The 26,287-nt window shown below is 44.5% G+C and overlaps 1 protein-coding gene across 1 annotated transcript in view; it reads left to right on the forward strand.

The window, feature by feature from the left end:
* The window catches only part of ATP6V0A2 (ATPase H+ transporting V0 subunit a2), a 407,112-nt gene that overhangs the window by 173,263 nt on the left and 207,562 nt on the right, over positions 1 to 26,287 (forward strand). Inside the window, exons 10-12 of the mRNA XM_069215012.1 lie at positions 7,964 to 8,114; positions 9,860 to 9,999; positions 10,992 to 11,149. Coding sequence (XP_069071113.1) covers positions 7,964 to 8,114; positions 9,860 to 9,999; positions 10,992 to 11,149 — 449 coding nt within the window. The remainder of the gene's footprint in view (positions 1 to 7,963; positions 8,115 to 9,859; positions 10,000 to 10,991; positions 11,150 to 26,287) is intronic.

A 26,287-nucleotide genomic window follows, 5' to 3' on the forward strand; every position in this document is an offset into this window, starting at 1 on the left:
TTGTCATCCATCAGCAAGACTGATTACATTCCTACTAGGTTCAATGGATTCTTGCATCTTCCTGGTTCCTCATGCAAGACTACACATGAGACCTCTGCAGTAGTGTCTAGAAGACAGGTGGAATCAGTCCTCCAGCCACTGGGAAGACAGGCTGATCTTATCAGAGGCTGCAATTCAATCGGTCCCATGGTAATCTTGACCAAATACTTTATTGGTAGGGGTACCATTCCATCTGGCTCTACCAACTCAGATGTTGATACTACAAGCCTCTCTCCAGGGATGGGGTGTGCATTTGAGTCAACAGCAAAACCAAGGAATTCAGTCTGACAAAGAAACGTCTTAGCACATCAGTATGCTGAAGTTGAGAGTAGTTCATTTGGCTCTCAAATCTTTTCTCCCTATCAATAACGACAAATTGTCTCCTGGTTCAAACAACAATGCATTACTTGAACAAGCAGGGAGAAACTCACTCTTGTCCTCTGTCGCTCAAGGCCAAAGCCATATGGAAATGGCTAAGAGCCAGGAACTTAACTTTTACTGCTGTCTGTCTCCCAGGACTTCAGAATTTCCAAGCATACTCTGTCTGTTTTTTCAAGAAAATCACAACAGGATCTTAAACGATGAAGTCTTACAAGGCATTTTTCAAGGTTGGGGTTACCTGCAAGTAGACTTGTATGCAGGCGCAAACAGCAACAACAAAGACAAATTACAAGACTACACATCCAGATTGTTCCGACCAGGGTCGAAAGAGAATGCCCTTTTGCGATATTGGTCAGAGAAAGTTCTCTCCGTATTTCCTCCAGTTCCTCTCATACCAACAGTACACATCAAACTACAGGTTCAAGACCAGGATGCTTCGGATAGCTCCAGAATGGCCTCATCACCAGTGATTCACCGACCTTCTTCACCTGTCAGAATGACAACACAAGAGATTTCCATGCAGACAAGATCTCCTGTACAAGTTTGTGGGAGAAATACTGCCTCCAGCATGGATCCTGAATTCCTCCAACATAGACATTTACGGCTGCCTTGTGAGTGCATGGACATTTTAAGAGAGGCTAAAAGTCCTTCCACAAGCAAATCATATGCCTTGAATTGGAAGAATGTTTATCTATGGTGCATTCAAAACAAGTACAAACCATTTTTGTGCTAAGAAGTGGTTATGCCTTATCTTCATATAGCTAAGTCTGGCCTAAACTTTTATTATATTAAGGTGCAGCTAGCGGCTATAACAGCTTATAGAAAATCTCCATCACATACATCTTTCTTTAAAATTCCAGTGGTCAAAGGCTTCTTAGAAGGGCTTAAAATTGTTCCCTCCAATTAGGTCACTGTCCCCACCCTTTTTATGGAAGTTAACATTGTTCTCTCCAAATTAATGGGTCACCAATTTGAACCTTTTTTTAAAGCCTCTTTACAATATCTGTCATTATTGAAAGGAACTTTTCTTGTGGCCAGCACGCATTGTTAATGAAATTCAAGCATTATGCTCTGTAGAATCTTAACCAGTTTTCCATAATAATGGAGTGGTGATGACAACTCATCCCATCTTCCTTCGTAAGGTAGTTTCAGACTTTCATGTTAATCAAACCATCTCATTACTGACCTACTTCCTGAGCCCATGTATTCCAGCTAAAAGGTCTTTACTCTCTCTTGATGTTAAGAGTCCTGAAGTTCTGCTTAGATAAACCAAAGACATAAGGAAATCAGATCACCTCCTTATTAATTATAGGCCAGTGAGAACAGGTTTGGCATCTTCAAAACAGACTATCTCTAGGTGGATAGTTTCTTACATACTTCTGTCATACCAACTAGTTAAAAAAAAAATCCTTACCTAGTAGACCTCAAGCACATTCTACAAGGGGAAAGTCTGCAACTGCAGCTCTTCTAAGAAATGTGCCTATTTCTCAAGTATGTAAAGCCGCTACATAGAGATCTGTACATACCTTCAATACGTATTATTGTCTAGATTCAGACTCTAAAGCAGCTGCTCACATCGGACAGGCTTCTTTAAGGAGTCCATTTAGGTAGTTGGTGAAGCTGTTTTTTGTTTCAGGAACATGTCTTGTGGGATGGCCTTGCTATTCTTTTTTAGTGCGTATGACTATTGATGAGGATTCCATGGAAGAGAAGGAAAAATTGCTTACCTGTAATCCTAGTTCTGTAATAAGGGAATCGTAACCAAATTCATAAGCAACCCTCCTACCTCCTCGGCCACAAATTATTACAGCTCTCAACATATACTTCACCCAGGATGTCTAATCAGTGTAAAATGACCTGAACTGTCACCTGTGAGGTGTGATAGGGTATAGGGCGTAATGTGAGGTTCTTAAAGGTGCAATATCAGTTTTCTTTAATATTCTTTAAACAACAGCCTATTGGCTAACAATGTCTCACATTCCGTTTCCTTTTAATAAAGGTCTGTGAAAGATTTTCTATGGTCTTTTTTTAATAATGACATCGTTTTCTGTGATTGGATGACTTTTTAACATGAAACTCAATATAATCAGGTCATTTAAGCCTCTCTAGGCTGCAGGTGTGTGTGTGTGTGTGTGTATATATATATATATATATATATATATATATATATATATATATACATATTATGTAAAGTACTGCATGCATTGTTAATATGTAGCTATATATATATTCGGTACTGATGAGGATTCCCATGGAAGGGGATTACAGGTAAGCAACTTCTCCATCTTCCACATGTTTGATTTGCCCTGGCGGGTACTTCTTTTATTCAGTGTCTAGGACTGGCAGAATTTTGTGTTCAATGGTGGCATGTGTGGCTGTAGATACACATGCTTTGCACTCCTGCTATCTAGTGTTGGGCCCGGAGTGATGCAAGTTTTTTTTTTTTTTAAGAAGTGTTTCAAGTCATAAAATTGAGTGACTCCTCCTCTCTTGGTATTGTGCATGGGCATCGCCTTCTTTGTTAGATTGTCTTCTCCCCGCCATCAGGTTTGTACGTGTGTGCCTCCACTCTGTCTTTTGACTCTGTTCGGTTTGTAATCTCTCTTTTCTGTTCCAATGGTATTGTAATTGATCACGCTTCTGCTATCTCATCGCTCTCATCACCTTCTTTGGTTCAAGCTTTGACTGACAGCCCTTCAGAGCATCAGCGCCCATCTCAGCCCACCTTCCACGTGGTTCTGGTATGGTGCAACAAACTCCATTCTGCTTTTGTCCTCTGTGCCACACTAAGTTCCCACAAACTGATCAACACCTCGTATACAACCCTTGTCTCCCTCCAGACCAAATTAAGGCCACCTGCAAGTCTTTTAGTTCTGAAAAGACTCTTCAGGATCGGCGAGCTCGTCAGCTAGAAATGGCTCAGAAGATGCTTTACGACAACCCGGACCTCTTTGGAGAAGAGCTTGCTCGGGAGAAACCAACAGTGCAAGAGGAGGAAATCTTTTCGATCCAGGACCACTGTGAGTCAGATGTGGACTTCGACATTGAGAGCCAAGAACTTTGCTCTGCCCAGTGCGTGAGTACTGTGGCCCCTGCTCTCCCACAAAACCCTTTAAAAAGACATGCTTAGCCTTGCAGAGAATATATTTACGGAGCCTGTGCACTCCAGGGTGATCCCCCAAGAAGTACAAGGTGGCACCTTCTGACCCACTTTATATCAGGGCACAGGTACTGCTCAATTCAGTAGTGGCAACCACTGCCTGTAAACGGGCGAACAGCCAAGCCACTGGGGACTCTGCTCCTCCAGAAAAGGAAAGCAAAATAATTGATGCTGCAGGGAAGAGGGTGGTGGCGCAGGCCGCAAACAATTGGTGCATTGCCAATTCTCAAGCCCTTTTGGCCCAGTATGATCATGATCATTGGGATGAGATGGAAGAGTTACTACAGTAACTCCCTGAGGAGCACTGTAGGCGGGGAACACATTGTCTCACAGGGCCAAATCATAATCACCAATTCCATCCGGTGCACCCTTGACACAACAGACACAGCAACCAGGGGAATTAATTAAAGCATCCTTCTGAGGAGGCATGCCTGGCTTTGGTGCTCTGGCTTCAAACCGGAGGTTCAACAGGCAGTTCACAATATGCCTTTACACAGAGAGCACCTGTTTGGACCATAGGTGGATACCACACTCAAAGTTGAAGAAGGACACCGACACTGCCAAGGCCATGGGTGCTCTCCAAACTCCAACGCAGAGGGGCTCCTTTCATCGCCCAGAGTACAGGGGCTCATACAAATCCTCCACAACAGAGGCTTCTACATCACACAGCAGACCACCCTAGTCTTCTTACAGTAGAGGCTACAGGGGGTCTAATACAAGGGGATGGGAAAGAGCACCACCACACATAGATCCTCCTCTACTTCCAAGCAGTGACTACCTGCATCTCCCCCCTTATCATCCAACACCTGTTGGGTGAGGACTTAAACTTTTCCATTCCATCTGGAATGCCATCACTACGGACAATGGGTCATTGCCATTATTCAACATGGTTATTGTCTGGAGCTCATTACCACACCTCTCAAAATTCCCCCTCGCATTCGCAGTCTATCGCACAAACATTTAAACCTTCTCAAGCAAAAAGTCCAAGCCCTTCTTATCAAAGGGGCCATAGAACCCATTCTGCCAGAGAACTGGCTTAGGAGTATACTCCCTATACTTCTTGACTCCCAAAAAGGATGGGTGCCTCTGACCAATACTGGACCTCTGACCTCTAAACAAATACATCCTCCCAGAACACTTCCACATGGTCACTCTTCAGGGTGCCATTCAACTTCCATAGCAAGGCTTCCTCATGATAGCTCCAACTCTAAAGGACGCCTGCTTTCATATACCAGTTTACCCTGCACATCTAAAATACTTAAGATTTGTCATTGAAGGCAAACGTTATCAGTACAAAGTCCTACCCTTCGGAGTCACTACCGCTCCCAAGGTGTTCACTAAATGTTTAGAAGTAGTCACAGCACACCTGTGAAGACAGAACATCCACGTCTTCCCTTATCTGGATGACTTGCTCATGAAAGCCAGTACATTACAACAGTGCCAAAAGCACACTAGCATGACAGTGGATCTCCTTCACAATCTGGGATTCATTCTAAACATTCCCAGATCTCATCTCTAGCCACTACAAGTTTAATCTTACCTAGGGGCATTTCTGAATGCAGTTAGGGTTAGCATACCCCAATCCAGCTCTCATTCAGAGCTTTTTGTCACTTCTCCCTCAGTTTAAAGAAAACCAATCCTACACAGTCAGGGCCGTTATGCGTCTTTTGGGGATGATGTTTCTTGCATTGCCTTAGCTCCCCATGCCAGACTAGACATGTGTCCCCTGCAACAGTGTCTGTCTCACCAATGGTCGCTGTCACAGGTTCACCTGAAAGATCTAGTGTTAGACCGCCAGACTTACCATTCTCTGCAGTGGTGGAACACCAACAACCTCTTGAAGGAGTTGGCTTTTCTAGACCCTGTGCAGCACATCACATTTACCTCAGACGCATCACAGACTGGTTTGGGTGCTCACTCTAAGCCGCCCTTTAACAGTTCAAGGTCTCTAGGATGCCAAACAGTCCTGACACATCAATAACATGGAACTTCAGGCAGTATTCCTAGCACTGAAACCTTTACTTCCTCACCGGTCTCACAAGGTACACTTTTCCAGTCAACTGAATCTCTAACAGGCTAGCCACTGCTTGTTTGGAGGGACTGCTTTACAGCCTATGCAGAGCATGTGTTTTTACAGCCACACATGCCATTGAACAGTTTGTTACTTACCCTATAAGCATCGTGGACCCTTTGTCAAGAGGCCTTGCATCTCTGGACATGGCTGGAACGTCAGGGCATATCCATGGTGGTTCAACATCTGGCAGGCTCTCTCCATCTGGAGGTGGTGCAAGGTCTCTTTCTGCAGAGGGGAGAGCCTTGGTTAGATCAGTTTGCCTCTCCCAAAAACGCACAGTCAGCAGTTCTGCGAGATGGAGTTTGCAGGGCGGTTCTCGCTCTGAGACATTTTTAATCTCGAGCAGAGCTCATGCCTCCTGTACTCCTTCCTGCCTGTCTCATTCCTGCCCAGAGTTCTCAAAAAGATCAGGAGCTACTGGACCAAAGTTATCATTAGGACTCCAGGCGGAGTCGAAGGGTTTGGTATCCTGACCTGTTGAGCATGCGGTGGATCCCCAATCAGGCTGCCCCTTCGTGAGGATCTTCTGTCGCAGCAGCAGCAAGCGAGGATCCACCACCCGAATCTGTCAACTCTACGCCGCCTTGCACAGAGCTTGCCAGAGACAGCTTTTGACCTTCCTCCTGGAAGCCTGTGACATTATCTTGGCCGCTTTGTGTCCCTCAGCTAAGACAATATGTGCCTCCTGTTGGGGACAATTTGTGGCATGGTGTACAGAAAGACAATTCCCCTTTCTGTCCTACTTTCTCAGGTTCTCCTTTTTATATTTTCTCTCTCCCAGCAGGGCTCTGCTCTGGACACTCTGAAGGGATATCTCTCTGCTTTTTCTTCTTTTTTGCAGTTGCCTGACCAGCCACTCCTCTTCAAATCCCCATATTGTAAGTAGGTTCTTGAAAGGTTTTCAGCATTTGTTTCCGCCTTCCCCTTTGATTATGGCCCAGTGAGATCTCAGTATTGTCCTCACTTTACTTATGTGTGTCCCTTTGAGCCTTTGCAAAATTGTCCACTAAGGCTCCTTACCATCAAGATGGGCATTCTTCTGGCTGTGAAATCTGCTCTGAGGCCCCCTATTTGAACATGTACCCTGAAAAACTGGTGCTTCATACGAGAGCTTCCATTTTACCAAAAGTGGTCACTCCCTTTCACGTAGGCCAATCCATCACTCTGCCTACCTTTTACTCTCTTCCACATTGCTACAAGAAAGTGGAGCAACTTCACTATCTGGACTCAAAAAGAGCGTTGTTGTTCTACCTGGACCGTACACGAGTTCCAGTTGGATGACCAACTCTTCTTGGGGTACGTTGGAGCGAAAAAAGAACAGGCCTTGCAGAAGTGGACCTCCTCCCGCTGGATCATGCTCTGTATCAAGATCTGCTATGCATTGGCTAAGAAGCAAGACCCTGAGGGCTTGTGCCCTCACTCCACCAGAGCAGCGTTGCAACCACTGTATTAGCACACAGAGATCCGGTCCTGGTCATCCGCTAGGCAGCAATAATGGCCTCCTTGCACATTTCACAAAACACTACTCCCTGGACTATCACATCTGTCGAGATGGGCATTTTGCCTGTTCGGTCCTGCAGGACTTCATCATGTGAAATTTGGCTGCAGACCCACCTCCATGGTTGCTATAGCTTGGGTAACTATTCCAAGGTAAATAATATGCAGCTAGAAGTCTCCATCAGATGAACAAGTCACTTAACTTCAGTAATGCCTTATCTGGTAGAGTCTATCTAGCTGCAGATTCCTTACCGACCCACCCATCTTCCCCACTCCACAAACAAATCTTTAGTGACAGGGTTGTTACCCTTTCGGGGCCCTAGTTTTCTACAGCAGTGGTCAGTGTTCTTTGTAGCTCCACACTCCTGATGTGGAAAGTTGCTAAAAGAAACTACCATCAGCGTGCTCGGATGGCACCTCTATAGCACCGCTCACGTAATTTCTGGCGGGTATGACGCCACGCACAGCCAAACGACACCAACTACTGGTGGGCAGGTGTACTGCTCATGAAAATATTTTCAGATTCCACCTGATGCCTGGGGATAATGCGAAGATTAGGAATCTGCAGCTAGATAGAGTCTCTACCAGATAAGGCGTCAATGAAGGTAATTAACTTGTTGTTTAATTTGTGTGCTTGACATGGGGCCAATTGGCTGAGATGGCTATTGTGCCCCCTCCTTTCCCCAACAACCAACATTACCTCAAGAAAATGTGATATGCAGTTGATTTAAGAAAATGTTTAGTTTTCTGTTAATGGTAGTTGTTTTGTTAAGTTATTTCTTAAAGTGCTTTGTTTCTTTTTGGACTTCTAGAGAAAAAATGGCTCTACAATTCCTTCTTTTATTAATCGGATACCAACCAATGAGACGCCACCCACATTAATTCGAACCAATAAATTCACTTCTGGATTCCAAAGTATAGTTGATGCCTACGGAGTTGGTAACTACCAAGAAGTTAATCCAGGTAGGTTGAATTGTAGCTTTTGTGCCAGACGTGTATTCACTCAGTAGATATCCTATTGTTTTATAGTATTAACGCCAGGGTGGAAACCTTGTTTTTTAACTGTGATAATGTCACATCAGGGTGTGACCGCTTTCATGGTCATTCCCTGCCTTCCCCTTTTCTCCAGAGACTCAAGCAAGGACATTTAAGTGTAGTGCTGGCCTCAAACAAGGCAATAAAAGGGAAGTCTATCCCAGAGTTACAGAGACCCTGGAGGGCAGTGTATTCCACGTGGCATGGGATTGTGGTTGTGCAGATTACAGGATTCAAAGTGTCACTTGTAACCCATTAGTAAAAGACACCACCGTAATTAGTAATTACTTGTCTATAATTCTAAATATTTGGCTACTAATAAACAGATTGTAGTACTGTTTCATATAGATGTGTGTATCCATAGACTCAATGGTTCACCTTCTGTTATCTCTGATGCCATTTTTGATCCTTTAATGTCCACAAAATAAGTTGAGCAGTGGTTATGATCGCAACAGACATTTCAGTATGTAATATAAATCAACACTATTATTATTTTCTGATAATTAGGTATTCAGGAGTATAGACTTATTTGGTGCTTGTGAATTACCAGGTCTAATGCATCTTCCAATCCCGGGAACTATTCCAGGACTCCAGACCTTAGGTGTTGTCCACTATTCTTGCCACCCCCATTACTGTCCTTTTTTAAATGAGTTTGTGTTTGCTATTGCAACAGGATCTGTTCACGTAGATCTGCAAAACACCATTGAATGTAAAAGCCAACCCACAGGTGTTTTTAGCACAATTAAAAATGCTAACCACTCCACCTGAGAAAAGGTTGTGGTGTGACGTATTTTCTTCAGTCTGATAACACTGTTGCCTCAGTACTTGATCAACGAAAGCTTGACTTAGTTTTCTCCATACATTTGGGGATTTGCTCAATTGCCACAAGCTCAACTATATCAAACCACCTCTTGCTGGTGGGCCAAATTCACACAGGACCAGTAGGAAAAGTCATTTACATTTCCCCAATAGCTATAATTACATTTGGAGCAAATTCTGTACTTTTAAATGATTCACAAAGAATACCTAGAAAGGATTTTAGGAGTATTCCACTTTGTAATATTTTGCAAGTAGAATGGTGTTACCAGGTGGAACATTTTGTATCAGTAAATTCAGTGCCAATGTATCTGCACTTTAAACAGCATTCTTTACCCCCCCCATATAAATAGCCCTATGTCTGCACACAGATTCGTTATTTAGATGGTTCCTCCCCAGTTCACTGTGTGAAAATGCTTGTACTCTCCTCAGTGAAAAACTAATTATAAAGTGTTATGTGAATGCTCACCAACTTATAAAGATAAAATTTTGCTGTGTGGCATATCTGATAGAGACTACTAGCTGCGGATTCCTTACCTTTGAATACTCCTCTGGCATCAGACTGGATCTGGAACTTCTTCAGCAGTACCTCTACACTGTAGTAGGTGGGGCCGACTGGCTCCACGTTGGTGCGCAGAGGTACTGCTCCAGATTTTCCAGATCAGGCTGACCATTGGGAATATTCAAAGGTGAGTAGTCTGTGGATGTATAGAGTCTCTACCAGATAAGGTGAATCGAAGGTAAGTAACTTGTTTGCACGTAAAGGCTCCAAAATGCTTTTGTCTGGTGCAAATTGCGAATGAGTAACATATCATCAAAATAAAAACAGTATTTTGTTATGTGCTTGCCTTTTGCAGCTCCCTATACTATAATCACTTTCCCCTTCCTCTTTGCGGTCATGTTTGGGGATTGCGGGCATGGCCTACTAATGACCCTCTTTGCATTGTGGATGGTCCTGTACGAGAACAAACGCAGCCTTAAACGATCACAAGATGAGGTAAGATACTCACATTTTGCAGATGACTTTAGGTAGGCAGTGACCTGTTTCACATCATTTCAAATTGATAGCATGATGGGAAGGGCTTGTGATATCTAAAATAAGACTCAGATACGTTTGAAATATATTAGTAACTTTTGTTTTTTAATTATGAACGTCGGCTCGAAGTGCCTTATTTTAGATGACCTGCCTCCTTTGCAGAATAGATTCCTGCACACTGGGGCATCCATGTTCCATGTCTGCATGGGTCTGAAGTGTTCCAACAGACTGAGGAAAGATTGATCACTCACACATGGCTGTCCTACTAGCACAGGAGTTTTGGTGCTGATCAGCAGATGAATAAAAAAAGAAAGCAATGAAGATGACAGCACGTATTTTAGAATTTTACATCCACTAATAATTTATGTGGGCCATATTTAAATCCACTGTTTGTTTTTGTAAAGAGTAAATGAATTGCAAAAAAAACAAATAATTCCTTTTTCAAACCGCAGAGCAATGGAGGCAGTTGGAGAAATCGTTCTAAAGCAGTACATGGGGGTAAGAGCCGAAAAGCCTTCCGAGAAGCCCCATGCTTTATTAGAACACATATTCAAAGTTTGCTCCTTTCTACCAAAATATGCAAATTTAGAAAAGCCTGTGAATTTCTGTTTGGTACCAAATGTTTGTGAATAATGTGGTTGGGACACTAAAAACCATCACACAGGTCTTGGCATGTGAATGATTGTGGTCAGTTGACAGCATGACTTAGTAAATGATTGATGATGCTTTATCAGTTTTGCTAATTGTCTGTTGTTTGTGGTCAAAGTATGTGCAGCTCTCAAGAGATAAGACTACACAACCAAAGCATAGTGAAAGCTACAGATAATACATTAAATGAATGTCAGTTATTATATTTTGGTATAACGTATTGTTTGGATGCAACACAAAAAAATACAATTGTTGATTAAAGAAGGTAATTGTTAAGTTAAAACCTCTGCTTTATGCATTAACAGCTTGTGAAGATGCTCTTCGATGGACGGTACATTATTCTGTTGATGGGGCTGTTTTCAATATATACGGGTTTAATCTATAATGACTGTTTTTCTAAGTCATTAAACATATTTGGGTCTGGATGGAACGTCACTGCAATGATTGCTCCGAAAGGTTGGACGTAAGTGCTACATTTTTATTTGCTCTTTTATCTTTGCAAGAAGTATTGTTTTACATAATTACTTGTTCATTGATTCTAATGTCCGTTATTTAGCAAAGATTAAGAAGACAAAAATCTGATTAAGAAGGAAAGGGAGGAAAAGTTCTGAAAGACCCGTTCTTCATTAAAGAAAACCTCATTAAAGTCATAAAGACTGAATATCTTTCCCCTCTTTCAGGATCTCAGAAACAAGAGAAAGGAAGCTCCACTTAAAATAAAGGGCAGCAAAAACAATGTTTTTCTTTGTTTTACACCGTTTCATAAAAATAAATACCAAAAACCCATTAGAAACATAGTAATTGCTTTGAAACACAGAGCACCTTTGCTGCCTGATACTTTTTATTTTCTCCCCTTTTTAAAACAGAAGAAACAAGAGGAAATTGTTTCCATAAGCACACAACTTCACATAATTGTAAAACCTATCACTGTCTCTTTAAGGCATCCAAAGACACTTGGACCCTCAGTTCATTTTGACTGTTTGATAGAAGACGTTAGCTATAAAATCAACAAGTCTGCTTCCATTTCTGTGGCCCAGAAGGGAGGTTATGAATTTGTTAAAGGTACCCATGGTAGAGAAATGGTTTTACAGTTAAGTAAATTTGCTTCAATCTTGGGATCCTCATTAATGTTCATAAATACTTGATAATCATTGCATTCCTCACTGTTCCCAAGGGAGATGGGAGAACTGAAATGAACAGAAGTAGGAAACAAGTTAAGAAATCAAACTGGGGGTGAGGGGAGCTAAGATGGCCACACATTAGAAGAGCTTCGTAGCCCACAGGTAAAAATACCCTAACATCCATGCAATATCCTGACTGCGTCCACAGTACCTGGAACCCCCTGCCCTGATTGATGTTGTGTAAAGAGAGGCGTCTTGGCGTGCAGTTCTCTGGATAGGGCCTGATCACAGGCTCAACTGCACAAAAGTAGCAGCAAGATGGTGGGTGCAATGTGGACGGCATGGTGAAGCAGCTGGTGGAGGCCCTCGGGATGGCAATGAAGAGAGGACATCCTGGAACATCTGCCCCCTCTTGAGAGAGACGCTACCCCAATGTCTGTGGCGCTGGGGAGCCCATCCAAGCAACCTGTGATGGATCAGAGGCCTGCAAAATCAACGCAGACGGCCACGGCCTGCAGATCTAATTATGACCGCGGATTGTACCTGAAAGAGCAGGGGATGCGAGAGGATCGTTGCATGCAGAGTTAACAGCTCGGCAGCATTGAGGAATGCGGATGATGTCCAGGGCCCCATCAGCACCGGAGTGAAGAACTACCAGTGTTCTGACTAGGGGTTGGGGGGAGGGGTGTTTCGGTGGTGTGTGCAAGGGGTTTAACTTGCTTCTCTTCCTCCTGTGATAAACGACTGCCCCCCACATAAGATAAGACAAACAAGTGCTCTTAAACCTGGTGGGGAGGCCGCACACATTAAAGATCGGTTTTGGCTGAGACTGCTGCCTGGGCCCTATAGAGGAGCGAAACAGGGGAGACCATTGCGGTGCAGAAGCTCCGGAGGGGGGGGGGAGGGGTGGCCTCAGTGAGACATAAACCGAGGGGAGACCTCGAGGTGAGCTACTCATGCTCTTACCCCCTCCCCTTAGCTGATAACCAGAAAACGGCCCGCTTAATATAAACGGAGACAGGTGGTGATTGGGCGATGAGCGGCCCAACAGCGCCCACTGGCTGTTTATGCAGGGAGAGGGGAGTGGAACTCCCTATTTTTTACCTCTCCCCTTCGTGTGGTGCTCTTGTGCCACTGACCCCAGGACACTCCTAACGAACATAGACATTCTGGTCCACTGGCCCCCTGGGAGCAAAACCGTCATACCTGAAAAGTAATGAGCTGCTTGCCTGAACTGATAAACAAAGGGGAGGCTGACTGACCCCTAAAGAAAGACCCACACTAAACACCACAGAAAACTATCCCCGGGCTGTCCTGACCCTGCTGCCCTAGACTGATCCTCACACTGGGTGACTGCCTCTTGCGGTGAGACACGCAGCAACAACAGAATCTTATCTGAATATGGTGCGGGGGTTGAGCCCACAAAAACAAGCAACACAATAGCTTTGTCAAATATGCAGAAAGGATTTCCACCACAGACAGTCAGCAGCATGGAATGGAGAGGGGAGAGCTTGGTGGAGACCCACCTCAGGAGCAGGAACCCTCCCTGTGCTCTATAATGGATGTGATTCAGGCCTTGAAAGGCACAATTTCACCCACTGAGCCCAAAATAAATGCTGTCACTGTAGATGTCAGTCTTCTCTGGCCTGACTTCCATAAGATTTTGGAGAAAGTGGCAGTGGCAGAGATGCATATTCATGGATTACTATCCATGGCGAAACTCCTGGAGGAGCAAGTGGAGCCCTTTAATTAAACAGACCACACCCGGGGGCGCAAGACTGGAAGACCAGGAGGGCAGGGCACGAAAAAACAACATAAGAGTGGTTGGGGTCCTGGAGGGTATGGAGGGCCAGAGTGTCAACTTGTTTTTGGAAGAACTTATCCTCAAAACACTGAAACCGAAAATACTGTCTAATTTCTGTGGAGAGGGCACACAGAGCACTTGGACTCCCCTCCAACGCCTGGGGCCGCCTCTGCCACCCCCACACCATTATCGCCAGGATCCTAAAATAAAGGGACCGCAATGACATCCTACAAGCGGACTGATCTGTTAGTGACTTATACCTGGAAAATGCAACAATTCACTTTTTTCCAGACTTTAATTGCGTGAGGTGTAGTCTAGATGCAGAAAGCTGCAAATGCCAAGGCGACAGATGCCAGTGGAAGGCTGGTCGATGGGGCTGCAGTCCGAGTCACATAGCCACCAGGGAATGATCGGACAGTCCTCTAGTCAGGATGGTAACATCCAACGCTTTGTGCATATATGAGGTGCGGGATATGAAAATAGTCCAATTAAGATAGTGACCCATGGGTTGTGGAAAAATAGGTGTAACTTGACTCAGACAGATGATGATCTCTTTATATGTCAGGCCCAAGATGGACGTCAGGGTGGTAAGCCTGGATCTGCTTAGTTCGGCCACATCCCCATCTGCACGCCACCTGTCCACATGTGGGTCCATGAAATTTTTTGCAGTCCCACTGATCGCTGGCAAACCACTGGGGAGTTCTCCCCACATACGTATAAAAAGATCAACAAAGGTCTGTCCAAGAGGAGGAGGAGCACATATACATTGTAATGGATTCACTGTACAGGGTACTTGTAACCACCTTGTATGTTCCCGGGTGATCCAACCAGGTCTTAACCAACTGAAAGGGGATACTTCTCTGTATCAAAATGTATGTGCCCCCGGACCCTCTTGTGAACCCAGAATGAAATACCTGACTTTACCCATATCTGGCCAGACAGGAGGTTTCATTACTAAGGAGCTTGGGCTAGATGTAGAAAGAAGTGGTTTTGCGACTCGCAAATTGCGAGTCGCAAAACCATATGCAGAATGGTGTCCCTGACACAATCTGCGAATCGCAAGGGGGTCGCAAAGACCCACCTCATTAATATTAATGAGGTGGGTCGCAATTTGTGACCCCTTTGCGATTCCCTCCACTCACAGGGATGGTGGCCTGCTGGAGACAGCAGACCACCATGTCTGTGACTGCTTTTTTTAATAAAGCTGTTTTTTTTTTGTATTGCAGCCCGTTTTCCGAGTTGTAATACTCTCGAGAAAATGAAACCATTGGTTTCATTTTTTCAGAGTAGGCAGTGGTCCATTGGACCACTTTTTTTTTGGGCAATATTCACAAAGGGGAAGGGGTCCCATGGGGACCCCTTCCCTTTTGCAAATGAGTTAGCACCCACTTCACATGGGTGCTAACTGCGAATTGCTTTGCGACCACGTTCGCGGTCACAAAGCAATTCTGCATTGCGATGCAAATAGGAAGGGGAACACCCTTTCCTATTTGCGAGTCGCATTCCCATTTTGCGAGTCGGTACCGACTCGCAAAATGGAAATGTGCATCGCGATGCGCGTTTTGCATGGCGCAAACTGCAAATTTCGCAGTTTGCGCCATGCAAAATGCGTTGTACATCTGGCTCTAGGTCTCTTGCAACATCAAGATATTCACCAGCCCACCTTTTAGCATACTTCAGACTGCTCCACGTCTCAACTTGTCCAGAATCCACCGGACATTCCACAACACTATGTGGAAATTGCCCAAAGGGCTGTCAGGTCTCATAGTAGACATAGGCCCTCATTCCAACCCTGGCGGTCATAGACCGCCAGGGTGGCTGTCCACGGAAGCACCGCCAACAGGCTGGCGGTGCTTCATGTGGTATTCCGACCGCGGCTTGTCGCCCAGCCGGGTCTGGCGGTTTCCCGCCGGATTAGCCCCGGCTGGGAGAATCCTCCATGGCGGCGCTGCAAGCAGCGCCGCCATGGGGATTCCGACCCCCTTCCCGCCAGCCTGTTTCTGGCGGTTTTCACCGCCAGAAACAGGATGGCGGGAACGGGTGTCGTGGGGCCCCCTAACAAGGGCCCCAGCATGATTTTCACTGTCTGCATAGCAGACAGTGAAAATCGCGACGAGTGCAACTGCACCCGTCGCACCCCTGCAACACTGCTGGCTCCATTCGGAGCCGGCTTCTGTGTTGCAGGGCCTTTCCCGCTGGGCCGGCGGGTGCTCCCTTGGCGGGCACCCGCCGGCCCAGCGGGAAAGTCTGAATGGCCCCCGCGGTCTTTTGACCGCGGAGCGGCTAAGTGGCGGCGTAAGTTTGGCGGGCGGCGACTGCCGCCCGCCAAACTTAGAATGACCCCCATAATGTGTTAAGGTGGACGGAAAAAACAAAAGGAAATGGCAGACACTCCAGACTGCACCTTCCACACAGTTCCATAAATAAGATTTTGGTGCACTCCTTCCGCAGCACCAGCTGCTGATTGGTGCTTCTGCTTCAGCAAAAAACACATAGGAGCACATAATTTGGAATGGCGCACCCAACCAATAATGAATCCAGAATACAGAATATCTTAATATTTTATTTGATTGAATCCCTTTATTCTATCAATGCAGCAAAACAACAGTCAGCAATTTTCGTTCAGTTGACTTGAACTTCCTCAGGGCTGTAAACAATACACATAAAAACACATAAATTAAAAACTTAGCACAGTCCATAAGCATAATAACTTATACAACATATATGAGAAAATAGGCCAAAAAAGACCAATAACCACCAAACCCATCACTATTAAAAACATTTTTTAATGAATTCACAATTCCACCAAGGGATGGTCTCAACATCAATCACCCCTTATACTATATTTCTTAACTGATTGTGAAGATAAAAAGCACATGAAGTTGATAACAATCCCACAGTAATGAAAAGCCCAATCGCTATAGCAAGAAATGACAACAAAAAGAATATATACGTATGGTAATATTGAACATGAATGCCAAGTCGAACCACACCCAATCTAGAGATGGACCAATTTATGATTCGTATTTAAAAAAAAGGTGGTAACATTCTTTTAAGGTTTCATAACAAAGCCCATGTTAGAGGGGAATGGAATTCATATGTGAACCCCCATGCGTTAATATACACAACATACCTTTCAATTAAAATGTGTAACTGACATCATGCAGTGATCCAATCCAACAAGCGAATTCTCACGTCTCATGGCCAAATGGGATAGTCTTCCCAAAGTCCCAAAGGGAGACAACATCTGTCTTTGGCCTGGGACAGTTGAGTCATTACAGGGTTATTTTGATGACTTAAATGGCAACCCCTATAATGTTTAACTTATTATGTGTCATCACAAGAAAAGGATAGTGTAAGGAAATGCCTCCTTGGCATGGTTACCCCCTGACCTTTTGCCTTTGCTGATGCTAAGTTATGATTTGAAAGTGTGCTGGGACCCTGCTAACAAGGCCCCAGCACCAGTGTTCTTTCCCTGAACTGTACCTTTGTCTCCACAATTGGCACAACCCTGGCACCCAGGTCCCTTGTTACTGGTACTCCTGTTACCAATGGCCCTGACGCCAGGGAAGGTCTCTAAGGGCTGCAGCATGACTTATGCCACCCTGGGGATCCCTCACTTAGCACATACACACTGCTTGCCAGCTTGTGTGTGCTTGTGGGGAGAAAAATAACTAAGTGGACATGGCACTCCCCTCAGAGTGCCATGCCCACCTCACACTGCCTATGGCATAAGTAAGTCACCCCTGTAGCAGGCCTTACAGCCCTAAGGCAGGCTGCACTATACCACTGGTGAGGGTATATGTGCATGAGCACTATGCCCCTACAGTGTCTAAGCAAAACCTTAGACATTGTTAGTGCAGGGTAGCCATAAAGAGTATATGGTCTGGGAGTTTGTCGAATACGAATTCCACAGTTCCATAATGGCTACACTGAAATCTGGGAAGTTTGGTATCAAACTTCTCAGCACAATAAATGCACACTGATGCTAGTGTGGGATGTAATGAAAAATGCACCCAGAGGGCATCTTAGAGATGCCCACGAATACCAGTCCGACTCCCAGTGCTAGGCTGACCAGTTTCTGCCAGCCTTCCACAACCAGATGAATTTCTGGCCACATGGGGAGAGTGCCTTTGTCACTCTGTGGCCAGGAACAAAGCCTGTACTGTGTGGTGGTGCTTCTCACCTCCCCCTGCAGGAACTATAACACCTGGCGTTGAGCCTCAAAGGCTCATGCCTTTTGTTACAGCACCCCAGGGCATCCCAGCTAGTTGAGATGCCTACCCCTCTGGCCACTGCCCCCACGTTTGGCGGCAAGGCTGGAGGAGATAATGAGAAAAACAAGGAGTCACCACCCACCAGTCAGGGCTGCCCCTAAGGTGCCCTGAGCTGAGGTGACCCCTGCCTTTAGAAATCCTCCATCTTCAGATTGGAGGATTCCCCCAATAGGATTAGGGATGTGCCCCCCTCCCCTCAGGGAGGAGGCACAAAGAGGGTGTAGCCACCCTCTAGGACAGTAGCCATTGGCTACTGCCCTCCTGACCTAAACACACCCTAAATCTAGTATTTAGGGGCGACCCAGAACCCAGGAAATCAGATTCCTGCAACCTACACAAAGAAGAAGGACAGGACTGCTGACCTGAAAGCCCTGCAGAGACAAAGGAGATGACAACTGACTTGGCCCCAGCCCTACATGCCTGTCTCCAGATTCAAAGAACCTGCACAGCGACGCATCCAACAGGGACCAGCGACCTCTGAAGCCTCAAAGAACTATCCTGAACTGAAGGACCAAGAAACTCCCGAGAACAGCGGCACTGTTCACCTACAGCAAAAGTTTTGCAACAAAGAAGCAACTTTTAAAGGACTCGCTCTTCCCGCCGGAAGCGTGAGACTTCACACTCTGCACCCGACGCCCCCGGCTCGAGCTCCAGAGAATCAATTCTGCAGAGAGGACTCCCAGGCTACTACAACCTTGTGAGTAACCTGAGACGACCCCCCCCTATACCCCCACAGCGATGCATGCAGAGAGGATCCAGAGACTACCCCTGACCGCGACTGCCTGGAACAAAGAACCAGATGCCTGAATCAAGCACTGCACCCGCAGCCCCCAGGACCAAAAGGAACCAAACTCCAGTGCAGGAGTGACCATCAGGCGACCCTCTGCCTAGCCCAGTTGGTGGCTGCCCCAAAAAGCCCAGCTGTGCCCTGCCTGCACCACTAGAGTGACCCCTGGGTCCCTCCATTGATTTCTACAGAAAACCAGACGCCTGCTAAGCACACTGCACCCAGCCGCCCCTGTGCAGCTGAGGGTGTGTTTTGTGTGCCTACTTGTGTCCCTCCCATTGCTCTACAAAACCCCCCTGGTCTGCCCTCCGAAGATGCAGGTACTTACCTGTTGGCAGACTGGAACCGGAGCACCCCTGTTCTCAATAGGCGCCTATGTGTTTTTGGCCCTCCTTTGACCTACGCACCTGACCGACCCCGTGTTGCTGGTGCGGTGACTTTGGGGGTTGCCTTGAACCCCCAATGGTGGGCTGCCTATGCCCAGGAAACTGAACTTGTAAGTGCTTTACTTACCTGAGAAACTAACCAATACTTACCTCCCCCAATAACTGTTGATTTTTGCATTGTGTCTACTCTTAAAATAGCTTATTGCCATTTTAACCTATATTGGGTATGCTACTGCTCTAATTCAAAGTTCCTTACTTAGCTATGTGGATTGCCTTGCATTTTATGTATTTACTTCAAATCTTGAATCCTGTGGTTCTAAAATAAATTAAGAAAATATATTGTTTTCTATATAAAAACCTATTGGCCTGGAATTAAGTCTTTGAGTGTGTGTTCCTTATTTATTGCCTGTGTGTTTAAAACAAATGCTTAACACTACTTTCTGATAAGCCTACTGCTCAACCACACTACCACAAAATAGAGCATTAGTATTATCTAATTGTGCCACTATCAACCTCTAAGGGGAACCCTTGGACTCTGTGCACACTATCTCTGACTTTGAGATAGTATATACAGAGCCAACTTCCTACAGTATATATACACAGCCAATAGTGTTTTTTTTTTTGTTTTAAACAAAATTATGAGACCTCTTCCCTTTAGTGCTTAACATGTACATAAGAAATGATCAACCCTCAAAATACCATTGTGTCAAAAATTATGACTCATAGGTGTACAAACAATTCCTTGTCCATATTCAACCCATACAGTATTTTTGTATGTAGCTGGATGATGTACCTACTTTCTAGTTGCCATAGTTTTAAGGTCCTGTCACCCCCTCGATCACTTTTATTGATTTGTGATAGGCAGAAGAATCAAATTCCTCTCCAATCCTTTGTAAGAAGTTTTATAAAGTGTTTAGCAAATGCATAGCTTTGATCCTGATTGGTTATAGCTATAGTGTGTTCAAGAATTATTTTTCTTTAATTGACAGATGGTACTGCCTATATATCTTAGGCCACATTCACATTCAATCATATAGACCACGTATTGGCTATTACAAGTGATTCTTTGAATAATGTGTATTTCCTTTCCTTTGTAGTCTGTAAACATTTTTGAGTTTTTTGCACTATGACACACTTTACACTTGTTTATTTATAAAAGTCCATAGTTTCAGTATTTGGCTAATTTTTCACTGTTGGTGCCGAGTAATGACTCTTTACAAGCATGTCCCTTAATGATCGTGATCTTCTGTAGGTTACTTGTGGTCTAGGACCTATCTTATGTGCAATGTCTCGATCACTTTTTAGTATTTTCCAGTGTTTTCCAAATATTTTTACAATATCTTTGCTGTCCTTGCTGTGAGTAAGAATTAAGCAAGGGCACATATTTTCATCGGTTTCCGTGATAATTAATGTTTTATCTACCAACGTTTGTGTAGAGGTATCATTTTAGCTCTTTTGGCACCTAGTTCAATATTTGCTTGTGGATAACCCTGGGTAAACCATTTGTTGACATTTGCAAATTGGATTTCCATTTTTTTATTGTAACAGTTGCGTCTAGTTCATATGAATTCTCCAAACTGAATGCTTTTGAGAAAATGCAGTATAAAAAATAATCTCAAAAACATAAGAATCTAACTCTGGTGGAAAGAAAGGCTTTACAACAACTTATTGATTATTAAGCTAGGGGACAAGGGAGGAAATATTGTGATTTTAAATCACAAAGATTACATAATAGAAGCAATGAGATAATTAAGGGATGTTGAAAGTTATGAAAAATTGACTAATAACCCTCCAAACCAAATACTACAGTGAGTTACCAGTAAATTAGAACAATGGCATCAAGAATCGTTAATTAATGAAGAGGAATTAATATCTAAGATCCATCATCCCACAATGCCAACTATATATTTTCTTCCTAAAATTCATAAAACTCCTAAAAATCCTCCTGGGAGACAGATTGTCTGCGGGTGTGGCTCTCTATGTGAAAATATATCGAAATATGTGGATTTCTACATTGTTCCATTAGTCACCTCCAGGAGTTCTTACATTAACGACACAGGAGATTTCCTGAGAACCATTAAAGGCATATAATGGCAATCGAGTTACAATCTAGTGACTGTACATGTAATATAATTATATACATCGATTCATCATGTTGTTGGTTTGAATGCATTGTTACGTTTTGAGACAGAAATATCAAAGAAACAAGACATTCTGAAATGCTTCTAGAAATGGTGGAACTGTGTCTCAACAACAACATTTTCACATTCGACAAAGCAATTTACAGACAAGTGCGTAGGAGTGCCATGGGAATTTCTCTCTCCCCCAGCTACGCGAACCTTACATTGAGCTGGTGGGAGAGAGAAATCACATGGCAGGAGAATTACTTTGAACATCTTATGACTGCGCTACATAGAGGATTTATTCTTTATTGGGGATGGCACCAAGGATGAATTTACCACTTATTTTGAAATTTTGAATCACAGCAATTGTGGACTAAGGGCCAGATGTAGCAAAATAGCAAATTGCGACTTGCAATTTGCGAGTCCGTGCGACTCGCAAATTGCAAGTCGCAATTTGCTATGCAGAAAGGTGTCTCAGACACCTTCTGCAACTCGCAATGGGGTCGCAAAGACCCACCTCATTAATATTAATGAGGTGGGTTGCAGTTTCCGACCCCATTGCGAGTATGGGCACTCACGGGGATGGTGGCCTGCTGGAGTCAGCAGACCACCATGTCCGTGACTGCTTTTTAATAAAGCAGTTTTTTTTTTCCATCTGCAGCCCGTTTTCCTTAAAGGAAAACGAGCTGCACTTGGGCAAAAAAAACGAAACCTTTAGTTTCGTTTTTTTTCCATTCACAAAGGGGTCCCATGGGGACCCCTTCCCTTTTGCGACTGGGTTACCATCCACTTCAAGTGGATGGTAACTGCGATTGCATTGCGAGTCGCAAATAGGAAGGGAACACCCCTTCCTATTTGCGAGTCGGATCCGTCTCGCAAAATGCATTTCTGCATAGCAGAGAGGCTTTTGCGCCTCACAAACGATGTTTTTTGCCGTTTGCGAGGCGCAAACCCTTTGCTACATCTGACCCTAAGTTTCACATATAATATCAATGATAAAAAAAATGATTTTTTGGATATTCATGTCTCTATAGAGGATACTCGGATACATACAACCATGTTTAGGAAGGCCACTGCTACGAATAGCATTTTGCATGGGACAAGTTTTCATCCTAAACCCCTACTCAAAAGCATTCCACTTGGAGAATTCATACAAAGTAGACGCAACTGTTCCAGTAATAAAGAAATTGAAATTCAATTTGCAAATGTCAAAAAACGATTTACGCACAGAGGTTATCCACGAGCAAATATTGAACTAGGTGCCAAAAGAGCTAAAATGATACCTCAACACAAATGTTGGTAGATAAAACATTGAATATTATGGAACCCGATCAAAATATGTGCCCTCACTTATTTCTTACTTACAGCAAGGAGCGCAAAGATATTGTAAAAATATTCAGAAAACATTGGAAAATACTAAAAAGGTATTGAGACGTTGCACATATGATAGGTCCTAGACCACAAGTAACCTATAGAAGATCATGATCATTAAGGGACATGCTTGTAAAGAGTCATTACACTGCACCAACTGTGAAAAACTGACTGAATAGTGAAACTATGGGCTTTTATAAATGTAACAAGTGTAAAGTGTGTCAAATTGTGAAAAACACAAAAATGTTTACAGACTACAAAGGAAAGGAATAAAGAATCACTTGTAATAGCCAATACATGGTCTATATGATCCAATGTGAATTTCGCCTAAGATATATAGGCAGTACCAATTGTCCATTAGAGAAAATAATTCTTGAACACACTAGAGCTATTACCAATCTGGATCAAAGCTATGCAGTTGCTAAACACTTTATAAAACTTCATACAAAGGATTGGAAAGGAATTTGATTCTCGGCCTATCACAAATCAATAAAAGTGATCAAGGGGGGTGACGGGACCTTAAAACTACAGCAGCAAGAAAGTAAATACATCATCCAGCTACGGACAAAATATCGTATGGGTTGAACGTGGAAGAGGAGTTGTTTGTACACTTATGAGTCAATTGTTCACAAAATTGTATTTTGAGGGTTAATCATATCTTATATACATGTCAAGCACTAAAGAAATCTCATAATTTGTTTATATATGGATATGATTTTGGCACTTAGACTATATTCGGATGACCGTTTTTGTTTATAAATGGTTGTGATTAAATATTGGAATAACAATGAAGTTAATGAATGACTGACTTAAATGCACGTTATTTTGGACTTCATGGAGTGCAATGAATTTCCTTGCTATACTTAATATATATATTAAGGTGTCTAGACCACTGGTATCACCCAATTCCTGCACCCAGTCCATTTAGGGGCTGTTATTCTAAAGGGTCCAGCGTCCTCTCCATTCTCTCCCTGTATCCATACCCACAAGAATAAGGGTCTGAATCAACCCTGGGCCCAGGAGAGCCCATAGAGAACGGAATCAGCATCGAGCGACATCGTTCCGGCTCCGGGTCGTCGGGTATGAGGATAGGATCTATTTCGATTGTGGGCCCAACCGATGTCAGGAGTGTTGATGTCTGACCCGACTCCGGGGAAGTTCACCATGGTACGAACAGCGTCGGGACGGATCCGCAATAGGATCCGGATGGGCCCTCCGGAGCTGTGGCCGAAGCCGACGACTTTGAACCTGAGGGGGCCCCCACCGACTCACCTGTGCCCGAAGGTGGGTCGGACTGCCTAAAAATGAGGTGCATTGCCTTGTAAAATTCCTTAAGTTGGGCAGGGGTGGCTATGGCTCCCGGGAAGTTGGGGAAGGTCGGAGCCGACACAGATGAAGGCTCCGTTGACGGAGGCCTAGAGCGTCAACACTCTTCCCACATCGTATCGTCTGATCGACGGGGTGAATTTGAAGAACGCTTGTCCTTCTTAGACTTTCTTCTTTTTGTGACCCAAATGTCCAGATGACTTGGAGGACGAGGAATGGTGAAGATTCTGCAGCTGGTCTGGAGACCTTCCTCTCGAACGAGACCGTGAGCGCCGTGGAGTCGAGTGTCGGGCCGCCATGAGAATTAGGGACCGCTCCCTCAAAGCTTTCGGGTTCATGGCCTGACATTCTGAGCACGACTTCGGGTTGTGATGACGCTCCAGGCACCAAAGAGTCACCAGGTGCGGATCTGTCACCGACATAAATCGGTGACAGGAGTCGCAGGGCTTGAATTCCGGTCTTGCTGGACATCCCTAGACGCATCCACAAGCTTGTCAAAAACTTCTACAAAATTGTCGACGTAGTCAAAAAATGACTGAGGTAGCTCTATCCGGATCTGCGTGTAGGTTGTTGCTGAAAGAAAAGAACTGACGTCAGCGCACTGGGGTGGCTCCTATATACGACTGCGACGTCATCACGGAGAGCACGACACCCGCGGAGTCAACCAACGCCACCTGACGGCACGCAGAGGTACTGCTCGAAGAAAAATCTCCAGATCCATTCTGACGCCTGGGGAAATTCAAAGGTAAGGAATCTGCAACTAGAATATGTCTCTACCAGATATTTTGTTACCGAAGGTAAGTAACTTGTATATAGTGTATTTACCTCTAGTTGGGGGGGGCGCTTATAAGTAATCTAATGTGGTGTTACTATAAAGAAGTACCTTTATTTTTGTAACACTGTGTGGTTCCGTTCATGTGTGATAAGTTACTGTGTGACTGTTGTGGTTTTGATAAGCTTTGCATGTCGTCTAGATAAGTCTTGCCTGCTCATCCACAGCTACCTATAGAGAGCCCTGGCTTCCTAGACAGTGTCTACATTCACTAATAGGGGTTGTTTGGACCTGATACAAGGTGCCAACACCGTAGATGTCCACCACACACCAGGCCAGCTTCCTAAATCAGTGGTGAAGCTTTGGAATAAGTCACTTGCAGTTGCCTTGCCACTTTTGTCACTGGTAAATTTCCTCAGGAAGGTCCACTACTAGTCTTTAGGACACGCTGCACTTAGTGATTAGGATCACCAGTCTCCTTGTTTGGGTTAGTTGAGGGTCTGGCATAGCCCTTTCTCCAAACTCCTAGGAAGTCTAGTTATTTAAAGTAGGTAGGTGCACACACACTACTCTAGGAAGAATGTCTTCAGTGGAAAACACAACTCAGGTCCCAGACTATCAGTATGAGAGCGGCACTTTTCAGGAGTTGAGGGAAATGTGTGCTTCCAGGAAGCTGAAGACAGGGAGAAATCCCAAAAAAAAGTTACGTCTGGGATTACTACTCCAAGCTGACCAGGAAAACGTAGGCAGCCAGAGGGAGGAGAAAGTAGACTCTGACCCTCCAGTCTTAGACAGGGTAGACTTGGGCTACACTGAGGTGGGTCAGGAAGAAATTAAGGAACACCACAGCCCTGTTGGGAGCACTGCAGGTAGTGAAAAGGGGGGTGTCACTCAAGTAGGCCCACTTTTACTCCTAGAGGGTTGGCACAAAGGGTCTCCAGGAGGAGGGATAGGACCTCCTCATCTGTCAACACCCAAGTCTCATCAGTATCGTGTGGGACCCCACCCATACCTCCTCTAATTAAAGAGGGGGGGGGGGTGGAGTCCCTAGATGGGGAATTCCACAGATTGAAATTAGACCAGGCCAATCTTAGACTGCAGCAGTTAGTCCTAGAAAGGGAGTCTGTGGCAGTGGAGAGGGAGAGACAGAGTTTGGGACTAGCTCCCCATGGTGGCAGCAACAATAACTTTAGGGACACCAGGGTCAGGGAGGACTCCTTTGACTCTAGGAACCGGAGTATGATAGTCCCACCTTACAAGGTGGGAGATGACATCCACAAGTGGTTCACTGCCTTGAAGAGAGCCTGTAAAGTACAGACCATCCCTCAAAGACAGTGGGCAGCAATCTTTTGGCTCTCCTTCTCTGAAAAAGGCAGAGACAAACTCCACTGTCAGAGAGGACGTTGCAGATGATTAACAAGCAATAAAAAATGCACTCTTAGATAGGTGTTGGCTAACCATAGAACAATACAGGATCAAGTTCAGGGTGACTAAAAAGGAGTCCTCCCAGGATTGGGTAGATTTTGTGGATTGCTCTGGAAGGCTGGTTGTGTGGATGCAAAGTAAGTGATTATCCGGGCTTGTACAATCTAATTTTAAGACCGCACATTCTTAACAATTGTGTTTCTGATCAG

The sequence above is a fragment of the Pleurodeles waltl genome, chromosome 11 (assembly GCF_031143425.1).
Source record: "Pleurodeles waltl isolate 20211129_DDA chromosome 11, aPleWal1.hap1.20221129, whole genome shotgun sequence".
Classification (NCBI taxonomy): Eukaryota; Metazoa; Chordata; class Amphibia; order Caudata; family Salamandridae; genus Pleurodeles; species Pleurodeles waltl.